Consider the following 12,160-nt stretch of genomic DNA (forward strand, 5'->3'; position numbering starts at 1 on the left):
CACACTCACCAATGAGTCTGAACTTCTCTCTACTCTGACCCTCACCTCAGGACTCCACACTGGCTTCTCTCCCGTCCTCTGTGCCCTGCTCCCTCCTGCCCCAGGGCCCTTGTCCACATTGCCCTGTCTGCTATGTGTGTTCCTATTTGCCTCCTCTGTTAACTCTATCCCACAGCTCTCAGCTCAAGCATCACCTCTTCCAGGAAGCCCTCTGATTTTCTCATTGGTCTAATAAATCTCCTCCAGACAACCCTGAGAGGCCCAGGAAGGAACATGTGTCCCCAGAACCTGTGTCAGGTTCTTTCAACCTGACACAGAATCATCCTGTTGTAATTATTTGTTGCGGGTTTTCAAATGCCCAGAAACATCTGGAAGGAACACAGCAATCAGAGTGGCCTCTATGGGACTCTGGGGAAAGGAGGGGAGTTCGCTTACTACTTCACTGGATCAGTTTTTAAGATTAGGACAAAAATGGTGACAAAGCCTAGCTTTCCTGTGGCTGTGGGGCTCAAATGAAATGAAACCAAGCAGGGGCAGGGAGAGGAAAAATAGACAAGGGGCGTTTTCCCAGCAACCAGGACCTCTCCCACCCCCAGGTCTGCTCCCAGTACATAGTCCCGAAACCCAGCCCAAACACCATCAAAATATTTATTAAAACCAAAGCAGGAGGGAACAGAGCGGTTAGGAAGGTAAATCAAAGTGCAGATTGGGGGGGGGCAGAGCAATGAGTGGGGCAGAGGGGCCCCTGTGGTCTGGGCTAGCGGAAGCCCTTCACCCACCCCTCCTGCCCACCTTGTCAGTGAAGGTCCCCCACTCACCTTTCCCATCTCACATCCATCCTGGGGGGCAGTTGGGGCCCTGCAGTGACCCCCTGGGGAGGGACCACCCCCTTGATCCACGCATGGCTGTCAGTCAGTCTCCCTCCCTCACTTTCCCAATAAATAAACCGCTCGGGCCTCACCTCCTTCGGAGTAGGGCAAAGAACAGCTCAGGGACCTCCGCCCCGCTCAGGGGTATAGGGAGTTGGGGCATCAGTCCCACATCCCTCCTACCCTTTGCTGGTGCCCCAGGCTTGCCAAAGAGGCCTTGATAAATAAATAACGCTCCATTAAAGCTTCGATCAGAAAAACCTTTAAGACGACAGAAGTGCTCTGGCTGTCCTGCAAACAAGCAGGCCAAGGCCTCGCCACCTGGCCTGGTCAGCACACAGGATTCTGGGGGCAGGTGGCCACCCTGGGCCTCGTGGGGCCCCTGGAGCAAGGAGACCAAAAGTGCAGTTAGAGCCCCCACCACGCGCACACATGGACTCATGCACACACACGTGGACACACTGGGGCGTGTTTTCAGTGCACGCACAGATGTGTTCACCTTCATTCCCCGGTACATGCACACACACATGCTCACACACCACTCACCCCGTGTACACACATGTTGGGTGTTGGGTGCATGCACATACACACCACAAACAGAATCCTTCCCTTCCTGGCTTGCTCAGCCTCCTGGCAAGTAGCCAGACTCCAGAGCTAGAGGCTTCTGGAGATAGGGGAGAGGGGTATAAATTAAACGTTTCCAATTGGGCTGGGAGGACGGCCAGGGGCAGGGGGCTCCAGGGCTGCAAAGACAGGGTGGGCATCTCAGGAGGCCCTGGTCCCCCCCAAGCCCCGTCAGAAATCCAGAGGGGTAAGGTCCCCAAAGTCACAGTCGAAGAGGTCTCTGATGCCCTCACCCTCCTCAAGGCCAAAGTGGTAGTCGAGGGCCTCCTGAGGGGGGGACAGGCTGATGAACTCCTCCGGGAGGAGGCCGGAGAAGTCCTCCCGCACATGTTCCAGGAGCGAGTCGGCCGCCACCAGCGGGGACAGGCGGTCCGCGTCCGCGGGGGCCCGCAGGCCGCCCATTCGGGAAAGCAGAGGTTCTGGGGAGACGGGGGAGCATCACAGGCCGGGGACGGCCCGCAGGGAGGGCAGGGAGGGTAGAGGGGGCTATCGTGGCTGCCCACCCCGCTGGGAGAGGGACCCTGACCCACCCCCCCCACCCCCCCTTCACCCACCTTGCTCCAGGCTGAGCAGGGACTGGCTGGGATCCGCGGCGGGGGACGAAGGGGGAGATGACGGCGGTGGCACGGTGGTGGCAGGGTGAACTGCCCGGTCCTCCTCCCCAGAAGCTGTCCCCTGGGACGGGGTCTTCCCAGGGCTGATCCCGCCTGCAGTCTCCTCAGGGCACAGGAAAACGTCAATGGGGCCTTGTTTGCTCTTAAGGGAGATCTGAAAGGTCTGGGTGGAGGCAGCAGGCAGGGTAAATGGAGGCTCAGCTGACTACCAACCCCGCCCAGCCTGTCCTGGGCAGATCTGGAGTCCTGGGTCTCACCTCTGAGGAGTCTACAGCTTGGAGCTGGGTCTCGGGAGGGGCCTTGATCACCATGACCATCTGCTCTGCAGGGTCTGCGATGCTACGAAGGTCCTGGCAGGTCACGTAGGCCAGGGTTGGTGGAGTCAAGGACCATATGACCTCTGACCTCTGTGGTCACCCACCCAGACAGTTCATTAAGAGCCCATACCTACTTAGTTTGTTCTGTGCTCTCCATACCCCACCCCAGGGCCTGGCACGTAGTTGGTGCTTGAGACCGTCTCACGCCCTTGAGCTTCAATTTCCACATCTGTACAATGAGATCATTCTACCCACAAAATCCCAAAGTAATGATGGCTGCCTGCAATAATTTCATGTAAATTACTTAACGCAACGCCACACCTGGTGCTGAGAATTTATTCTGACCCGTGACCTTGGTGTCAGTTGGTGGTTGTCTCCAAAACTTATAAACATAATTTGGGGGGCGCCTGGGTGGCTCAGTCAGTTAAGCATCGGCCTTCAGCTCAGGTCATGATCCCCACATTGGGCTCCCTGCTCCGCGGGGAGTCTGCTTTTCCCTCCCCCTGCTCTTGTGCTCTCTCACACGCATGCGCTCTCCCGCTCCCCCTCAAATCTTAAGAAAAAACAAAAACAAAAACCCCACATAATTGGGTATTCACTAAAAAAAGCAAACAAACAAAAAAACACTTATTTTAAAATAAAGTTTCTAGCGGCGCCTGGTTGGCTCAGTCAGTGGAGCGTGGGACTCTTCTCGGGGTTGTGAGTTTGAGCCTCATGTTGGGTATAGAGATTACTTAAAGATAAAATCTTAAAAAGTTTCTATTTTTGCGAATGAAAGGCAAATAAGAACTTAGATCTCTAACTTTGAAGCTACTGCCATGTACCAAATCACTACTAAATAAATGTTTGCTACTGTTCATACTAGGGTTTCTTGTTTTAGTCTGCACAGTTTGGGGATTGATTACTTTCCCCTTTTACAGATGAAGCTGAGGCTCCGAGACGTCCTGTAATTTGTCCAGCCTAACACTGAGTAAGTGTTCAGCCCAGAGCTGGCATCCAAAGCCAGAGCCCCTTCCTGAATCCAGGGCCCGGGGTCGCCTCCCTAGTCCCACTTGGATGGGGCCCCACCGCCAGTTCTGTCCCCCGCAGCAGCACCCCCCACAGTCCAAGGATATCGCTGGCTGTCGGAGTCCTCAGACAGCAGCCGCAGCTGTGTGGTGCAGACGTGGATCAGGTGGTCCAGCTGCCGCTCACTCTCCTGCAGCTGCCGGAGGTCCTGGGTCAGTCCTTCAAGCCGCCCACCGATCCCTACTGCCGCGTGGCTGCCTCTGCAGGAAGCAAACGGAGGGTTTGCAGCTCCTGGCCCAGGAGCCCTAACCCTCAGCACCTAGTCTGCTGCCGCCCATTCTGTAAGGCCCAAGCAAGCCCTCGTCCCTCTCTGGGTCTGGCTCCTCGGCTGGGAAATGGCAGAGGGCGGAAGCTGGGCTCCAAGTCAGCCCGGCTGGGCTCCAAAGTCGGGCCTGAATGGCTGTGAATACCGACACGTCCCTCACAGGGGGCAGGCTAAGTAGATGACGGCACAGGCATGCCTTGGAACACTATCCGGTTGTATAAAAGGCCGGGAATATAAGATATACAGACATGGACGCACTTCCAAGACGTGTGGTCGAGTAGAAAGAAAAAAAATGGTGCAGAATGGAATGATCCACCAAAAACTGAAAAGGAAGAGGTGTCAAAGAGAAGGGAGTAGGAAGGCCAGGGAAGGAGGTGAGAGGGGAAAACTGAAACAAGAATTAACAAGAATCAAACAGTTGTGTTAAGACAATCCCACTGATGGCAACAGAGGGCAGAATAGTCATCACCTAAGGGGAGGAGGGGCGGGCAACAACTGGGAAGGAGCACAGGGAACTTTCGTGGTGCTGGACACGTTCTTCACCCTGATCTGGATGGTGGCTCCCCAGGCGAAGAAATACATGACGGTGCATTGAGCTGCAGATGTAAGATCTGTGGACTTTCCTCAGAGAAGCCACCTCCCCCTCTAAGCCTTGGTTTCCCCAGCGAGATGACGAGGATGTGGACAAGTCACGGTGGAGATCGCTATCAGCTCCTGCACGCTGGCCTGGCCCCGGGGCCTCAGCCTCTTGCCTGCCCTCCAGAGTGGCTGGTACCTACAGCCACTGGATGTGGTTCTTGGACTTCTTGGCAATGAGCTGGATGCCCTCGAGGACATTGGTGATGTCGTAGATGCGCCGTTTCTGCACCTTCAGCACCTCGGCCGCCCAGTTCAGATCAACAACGCCATCAGCTGAGCGGCTCAGCAGCTCCAGGAAGCGTTTCGTGGTCAGATTCAGCGAGGTCTCATAGCGTGACTTCTCCCCTGGGGATTTCACACCTGGGGGTCCAGGCAAGGAAGGTTCCCTCAGCACCACCCCCACACCCAGGCAGGCTAGCCTTCCCGGCAGTGCAGGGCAGGAAGATGGGGGTGGGATGGGCAGATGGCTCCTTCCCCTTGGCGAAGCCAACAGGGAGGGCCTGGGCCTGCTGCCTGCCAACCACACGACATTCCTCTTCTGGCTAGGGAACTCCCCACCCCCCAGGGCCTAGGGAAACCATGCCAGGCAGCCACTCCAGCTGCCCCTCGGGGCCCCCAGAGGCCTGGCTCAGGTCCAGGCCTGACAGACCAGAGCTTACTTTGCAAGCATGTCTGTCTGTCCACACCCCCAACTTGGGCCCGGTCAGAGGGCCTGCCCGAGCCCAAGCTCTGTGGGTACCTTTTCCTGGGTGGCGGCCTCTGCCCCGGGCTGGCCCGCTGCTCTCAGCTAGGTACTGATGGTCAGTTTCCAGGTCCAACCTCCGCTTTACCTGTGGCAGAGACAACGGGAGGATGCCCAATAACCAGGAGCAAGGCCACAAGAGACCTGGCTCGGGCTTGGTGCTCCTGGGCCACCCCTGCCCCACTTTCTCTACCAGGCCCCCAAGTGTGTGAGGGAGGGGGAGATCCCAGGGGACACAATCCTACCACATGGGACAGATACTCAACTGGAGGGCAAAAGACCCGAGTTCAAGTTCTAGCTCTAGCTCTACCACTACCTCCTGGGTGTCTGTGGTGGTTTTAAAGTAGGTCAGCAAATTTGATACTCTTCCTTTCCAAAAATGGGGCCTAATTCTCCTCCCCTTAAATATGGGCCAGATCTGGTAACTTGCTTCTAAGGAGCAGTGTGATGGAAGTGATGACAAGTCACTTCTTGGACTGGGTCAGAGACGCACTGGAGCTTCCTCCTCCTTTTCTATGTTGGACAGAGCCGCGGCCATGTCACACAGGCCCAAGTGGCAAGGCACTGAGGCCTCCTCCAGTAGCAACATGAGTCTTAGAAACAACCTTGGTCATGCCTTCTGATGACTGCAGCCTGGCCCAACATTTTGGCTACAACCTCAAGACCCTGAGCCAGAAGCACTAGGCTAAGTCTCCTCTGAATTCCTGCCCCACAAGTCTGTATGAATAATAAATGTTTGTTACTGGGGTTTTATTTTAATTAAGTTTTTAATTTCAATTCTAGTATCATTAACATACAGTGTTGTATTAGTTGAGTGCTTGTTGTTTTAAGCCATTAGGAGCCAGGTCCTTTGGGCGAGTCACCTCCTCTCTGGTTCTATGAACATGGTGGCAGTTAGCGCTCACCGCATGCTTTGCACATGTTAATTCATTCCGTCCTATGGACCAGCAGCACAATAATGGCTGTTTCGGGGCGCTTGGGTGGCTCAGTCAGTTGGGCATCTGCCTTCGGCTCAGGTCATGATCCCACCCCGCATCGGGCTCCCTGCTCAGCAGGGAGTCTGCGTCTCCCTCTCCCACTCCCCCTGCCTTGTGCTCTCCAGCGCTCTGTCAAATCAATAAATACAATCTTTAAAAATAATAATGATGGCTCCATCTTACAGATAAAGTAACTGGAGCCCAGAGAGGCCCAAGGTCCGACGGCCAGGAAGCGGCCGAACCAGGACTCCCGGCGTACACACTGGGGGATGGAGACTGCCCCAGAAGTCTCACAGGCATCTCGGGCCCGTCCTGACCCACACCAGCCATACCTGCCCCTCTCTCACCCACAGGGTTTCCTGAGCTAGAACCTCACTCGGCAGCCATGCCCTCGTCACACCTGGTTGCCAAGAAATCCCATCACCACAGCCACTGTCTCCTCCCATCTGGACCACTCAGCCATCTCCCCACCTCCATCTGTCCCTCTCCAGCCTAGTACCCCCTCGGCCACTTCTCCACATGAACTTCCGCTCAGACGGGTTTTCTCACAGACCTCTGCCTCCAAGCCTTAGCCCACGGGGGCTCCCTCCTAGCAGCGCCCTCCCTGCCTCCCTCCACTTCGCACGGACTCTTCCCACCTCTGTGGGCTGGCACCTTACTTACTTAGGTCCTTCTGATCCTGCAACAGACCGGGCCGCTTCTCCCGCCAAAGCGCCTCAAACCCGACCTTTCCCCACATTATCTCTTGCTACAAATTTCCGAAGAGGTGTTGGCCTCACCCGGAAGGGCAGTGCCCCCTCAGAGGCAGGCGCTGGGCCTGAATCGTCACTGTCCGCCGTGGTGCCTGGTGTTAACTAACGTGCGCCGCCAGGCCCAGACCCCCCTCCTCACGGGCGCCTTGGGGGATGCCCTCGAGTGTCCCGGGGACAGAAGCGCTCGCACAGGCCCAGTGCCTCTGGTGTACCAAGCACTGCTAAAGAATGGCTTTACCTGCATCCAGTCATCAAACCCTCTGCCCAGGCCTTGCAACAGATGCCATGGTGACCTCCCCTTCCCAAGGGGCCTGCAGCTCAGAAAGGTCGGTGAGAGGCAGGGCCAGGATGTGAGCCCTAACAAGCTGGCACAGAGCCCACGTTCCTATGGACCATGTGCCCGACCTCCGGGCAGCCTTGTCCAGAAGCCAGCCCCCCAAAAGCCAGTCTTGTCCCTTGGGCTTGAACCTAGCATGCTCCTGCCAACGGCACCCCTCATCTTCTCCCTGTTCCTCAGGCCCCTACCCGCCCCTGAAGACAGGTCAATGCCACACCGCAAAGCAAGGGCTCAAGCAGAGGTCCATTTCTGCCACTGCTCTCTAGAGATCTTGGCACAGGAGCCTAAAAAGGCAGAGGTGAAGACACACAGAACACTGGTGAAAAAATCTGGGCCACTCCAACAACCACCTGTGGAAGGGGAGCCACAGAAAGTGTGGCTCCCCCAGCCCCGGAGTACCACGTAGCTGTCGAGGACTAAGGCAGGGTGACACAATCCTCTCAGAGACATAATGACAAGAAAAACGTCATTTGAGGGCAATGCATTTATGTGATCCCTTTTTGGATTAAAAAACCTCATGAAACATTTTTCTCTGCTTTAGTTTCTAATATTTTAGAATCTCTTCTAGGAGTAACCTCTGTATGGTGTGTGTGGGGACAACCACAGGGGACTGTTACGGTATCTATAAAGTATGGATGACCCACTGTTTAAACATAGAAATAAAGGAAAAACTACAGTTTCTAAAAATTAAGAAAAAGAAAGCTGTCGCTACCACCTTTAAAAAAAAAAACAAGCTTAGGAAAAGAAAACAGAAGGAAAAATGGGGTTGGCATCCTTCAGCTTTTTAGTCTCTTAACTCTTTTTCTATAGCAAATGTCTATCATATTTAACTGGTTTTTTAAACAGCCGTGACAACAGCATAGAAGTGGACGGGAAGGGCCAGGAGAAATGGCTGAATTGTACAGGGCCTTGTATATGCAAGAGGTGCTCAATGAATGCTCACTGATGCAGAAGCTGAACCTGCAGCTTGTTTCAAAGACTGCCCCAAACCAATGCCAGTGCAGAAGGTCAGTGGAGGCCACAGCTCAGGGGTACAAGAGGGGGGAGTGTTGGAGGGCCAAAGCTGGGCCCATGTTTCTGGACTTTGGCTCCAGGATGGTGCCAGGCCTCACCCCCACCCACTGGCAGAAAATGGCTCCCAATGCTTCAATGCTGTGAGGGCAGAGGCTCCTTGCTTGCCCGTGTCTAGTACCTCTTGGGTGTTCACTAACGCAATAACAGTTGAATGAATGGAAAGCTCAGGCCCACAAAGGCTGCCCCTGACACCACTGGGGGTGAGGTGGCGCACATTTCCTCAGCCCAGTCTCTGGCAGTCCCTCTGAGGTTGGAGCTCAGCCTCTACGGTCCTGGGGGTCAGCTAAGTACTGTCAGTTAGTCAGCTAAATGCAGTTTTCAGGTCCAGGCCCCAGGCTGGCACCTGCAGAGAAAAGCCACTGGGATATAGGTGACCCGCCCCTTGGTACAATCCTCCTCCCTTGACCCATCAGTAGGGTCCCTGAACTTCCTTCAACCTCTATTAGCATCCCCAGGAGGCAAAGCATCCCAGTGGCTAATTGGTTAACCCCTCAGGAAGTCTGGACTGGTCCCACCATTTCACTAGCTGAATGACCTACCACCTCTAGGTCTCAGCTTCCCTATCTGTAAAACGGGATGGTTGCTGAGTTAAGTGGGTGAAGTGCTTGGCACACAGCCTGACACACAAAACAGTCTCAAAACAATGGTGGCTCCCATTGTTATTATTATTAGCATCTTGGTGATTCCGGAAGGAAGGCAGCACTGGGCGAGGGGCCAAGGGAGTTAGGGGAGACTTGCCGGGATGCCTCAGGGACCAGCTGCCACCCAGGCCCCTATAAGCAGTTGGACAGCTTCCACCTCCTTGCCCTGCTCTGCCTCACCCCTCCCACTTGCTCCAAGCCCCCTGCTGAGACCCCATCCTGCCAGGCTGGCCTGGCCCCCCTGCCAGCCTTCCACACCCCACCTTCACCCACAGGCTCTGCCAGTCAAACTGGTCTCCACACCCAGTCCTGCAGCCCACAGGTCCAAGCTTCAGGCCTCTACACCCTTGTCCCCTGTAATTCAGCAACCTCTTCTGGGCCCCCCCAGTCCAAATTGGTCTTGAGCCTCTTGCTGCTCAGGGAACACTTTATCAAGCCATCTCCCTGGGATGTTTACTCTCTCCTGGCACTGGGGGCCTCTACTCCAGCTCCCAAGAGGCCCAGCCCACCCAGGACTTCCCTGGGGGCCTAGGGGTCTGCCTGCCTGCCTAATGAGGCTCCATGGCAACCAGGGCCTGTGAGGGTGGAGGGTGGCAGATGGAAGGACAGGCAGAGGGAGGGGATCAGCAGCTGGCCCAGCCACCCCGCCCCTGCAGAGAAGGCCTCCCAGCCAGGAGGCCTGTCCCCAGAGGCCCAGAGGCCCAGGCCTGCACCTGGCAGTGGAGCATCTAGGCAGGAAGGAGGGTCTCCTCAATGACTCTTCAATAGTCTGGCCCCAGGACACCCCCCTTCACCTCCCCAAGGAGCCATGCCCACTACCCTGCCACGAGTTCTGGTCTGGAGCCAGCAGGCCTCAATTCAAATCCCACCCTCACCACTTGCAGCCGTATGACCGGGGGCAAGTCACTTCCCCTCTCTGGGCCTCAGTTCAGATGGGCACAGTGACAACACTGCACTCACAGCATGGTTGTGAGTTTTAGCTGGCTCGAAGTCGCCCAGAGACCTGGCATGCAGGCAACGCCAACTGAATACACGTGGGCCATTATTACCGGAGTCTGACCCTCGAGCGGCTCCGGGAAGCTGAGGCCCAGGGAAGAGGAGCAAACAGGGACTGGCCCGAGGTCACCCCGCACCCCGGGGCGGGGCCCGGAGGCCCAACCCAGGCTCGGCCCCGCCCAGCCCGGGAGCCTCGGCCCACCCCCTCCCCCGCCCCCGTTGCCTCCGGGCCAAAAACCGCGCCCCGCCCGGGTCTGCACGGGGGTCCAGACGCGCACTCGGCCCAGTGTCCCTGGTGTCCGTACCGGCGGGCGGCCCAGCGCAGGGCGCGGCGCGCTGGGTGTGGGCCGGGGCGCCTGCGGCGTGGCGAAGAGCAGCAGGTCGGGGTCGCGGGGGCCGGCGGCGGGCGCGGCGGGGGCCGGCGGGGCGCTGGCGTCCTGCGCCGTGGAGATGATGACGATCTGCGAGGAGTCGAGCAGCCGCAGCGCGCCGGCCCCGAGCAGGGCCTCCAGCGCCGGCGCGCATGGGCCGCCTGCGGGGGCCACGGCCATGGCGCTCACGGCCCGCGCGGCCCGGGTGGCAGGCAGCGGCGGCGGCGCGGGCCCATGGCGGCAGGCCGCGGCGAGGGCTCGATCCCGCTCCGCCCCCGGCCGCCGCTGCCTGCAAAGTCCCGGCCACTTTTACGCGCCAAATCCTTTTTGCCGCGAAAGAGCCACGAGCCGCCGAGCGCTCTCACCATTGGCTGTCCGGACTGTGACGTAGGCGACGGCGACGGGGTCCATTGGCTGCAGCGCGCCGGACCGGCGGCGGTGGGCGGGACGGGGCGTCGGCGCGAGGTGGCGCGGCCAATCGCGCGACCGGGCGCGCGCAGGCTTTGTCGGGGCGGTGCCAGGAGCTTTCGCACTCCCCGCCCCCAGCCGGGACTGTCCCTACCCGAGGCGTGGTGGCCCCGCTCCCACCCCGATGCACCGCATCCTGCTGATCCCTGTATGGAGACCTTTAGGACAGAGCGTCCGTTCTGCACTTCACACCGTACTTAGACCTCACGTGACCCCTAGACTCTGCCACCTGTAGCCCCAACAACCTCAGTTCGGATCACTAGAAACTGCCCTTCCTCTTTTCTAGGTTCAGCCCCACCTCCAAAGCCCCAGCTGCCGCTCCCATCTCAACTTGCCCCACCTATACCATTTACTTTCAAATCCTGCACCTGCCTTGTCCCTCTCACCCTGAGCCTGAGCAGAAGGGGGCTGCTAGGAAATGGGGAGGGACATCTGGCCCAATGCAGCTTGGGGCTTTCCTGTAAGCCCCCTTTTAGCCGGAATCTCTTCAATAGCCAATGCACAGCTTCTGCTTTGAACTCATTCATTCACCCACTTATTCAGCAAACGTTTTGAGAGCCTGCTCTGTGCCCCATTCTTAGTTCAGACCTTGAAGAGCTCAGTCTAGTGAAAAGATGAGAGGAAGAGAGGTAACAAATGTTTGGAATATGATGAGGAATTTCCACCATTAACTCCATGTTAGAACTCGCAAAGGGAGGAGGTGAGGGTGCTGAGCATGAAAATGCATTTAATCCGGAGGCCCTGGGACATCTCCATCAGCCATTTCTCATTGCTCAGGTCAGCTGATTTGACCAATATTGTCCTCTCCTCTGTGCCAGGCCTTGTGCCAGCTCTGAGGGCAGAGATGTGAGACTTAATCATTTCTATGAACTTGCCTGCCATCTGGTGGGGATGACCCACAGGAAAAAAAAAAAAAGGGGAGCTAATACACAAACAAGGATCAAATCCCTAGGCCCAGAATAAACATGACTTCCTCCAGAGAGCCCTCCAGAGTCGTAATTACTCACTTCCTCCATTGCCCAATGCTGCCTCTGTTCCAACACTGACCACACATTCAGCTTCTCCATCTGCCTCTCCTACCAGACTGGGAGCTCCAACAGGGCCTCCTCCCAACACTGGTCTGGCCCAGAACAGGTGCTGAGAAAGGTTAGGAAAGGAACAGGCTGGTGCCTGAGGCTACACAGAATACACCAAGGAGGCCCTGGCTCTCCAAAAGGAGTCCTCAGCCCCTGGTTTCAGAATCACCTGGGCACTTGTTAACTTTGGGCCCACCCCAGCCTTGCCAATTTAGAATCTCTAAGTGCTCAGGAATCTGTATTTTCACCAACAATCCCCTACCCACCCCACCCCCCCAATGCCAGGTGACTTTTATGCAGGTTCACATTTGAGAACAAATAGTATACCGG

At 56.9% G+C, this 12,160-nt stretch overlaps 1 protein-coding gene across 1 annotated transcript; it reads right to left on the minus strand.

The window, feature by feature from the left end:
* Positions 1-645: 645 nt before the first annotated feature.
* Positions 646-10,481, minus strand: E2F1 (E2F transcription factor 1). Its single transcript, XM_028118824.2, has 7 exons — positions 10,221-10,481; positions 5,136-5,226; positions 4,537-4,756; positions 3,540-3,692; positions 2,365-2,479; positions 2,048-2,270; positions 646-1,912 (listed from the first exon to the last, which is right to left on the minus strand). The coding sequence occupies exons 1-7, from the start codon at positions 10,464-10,466 to the stop codon at positions 1,665-1,667; spliced, it is 1,296 nt and encodes a 431-aa protein (XP_027974625.2). The 5' UTR covers positions 10,467-10,481; the 3' UTR covers positions 646-1,664.
* Positions 10,482-12,160: the final 1,679 nt, after the last annotated feature.

Source organism: Eumetopias jubatus, unplaced genomic scaffold (assembly GCF_037043125.1).
Source record: "Eumetopias jubatus isolate StellerSeaLion01/CBP00866 unplaced genomic scaffold, mEumJub1_p1.0 scaffold_9, whole genome shotgun sequence".
NCBI classification, from domain to species: domain Eukaryota; kingdom Metazoa; phylum Chordata; class Mammalia; order Carnivora; family Otariidae; genus Eumetopias; species Eumetopias jubatus.

Coding starts and splice junctions, on each gene's coding strand:
- E2F1 (XM_028118824.2), bottom strand. CDS start 10,466: ATGGCCGTGGCCCCCGCAGGCGGCCCATGCGCGCCGGCGCTGGAGGCC. Junction 2,480..3,539: donor GAGGACTCCGACAGCCAGCG/ATATCCTTGGAC, acceptor GACTCCACCAAC/CCTGGCCTACGTGACCTGCC. Junction 2,271..2,364: donor AAGCTGTAGACTCCTCAGAG/GTGAGACCCAGG, acceptor GCCTCCACCCAG/ACCTTTCAGATCTCCCTTAA.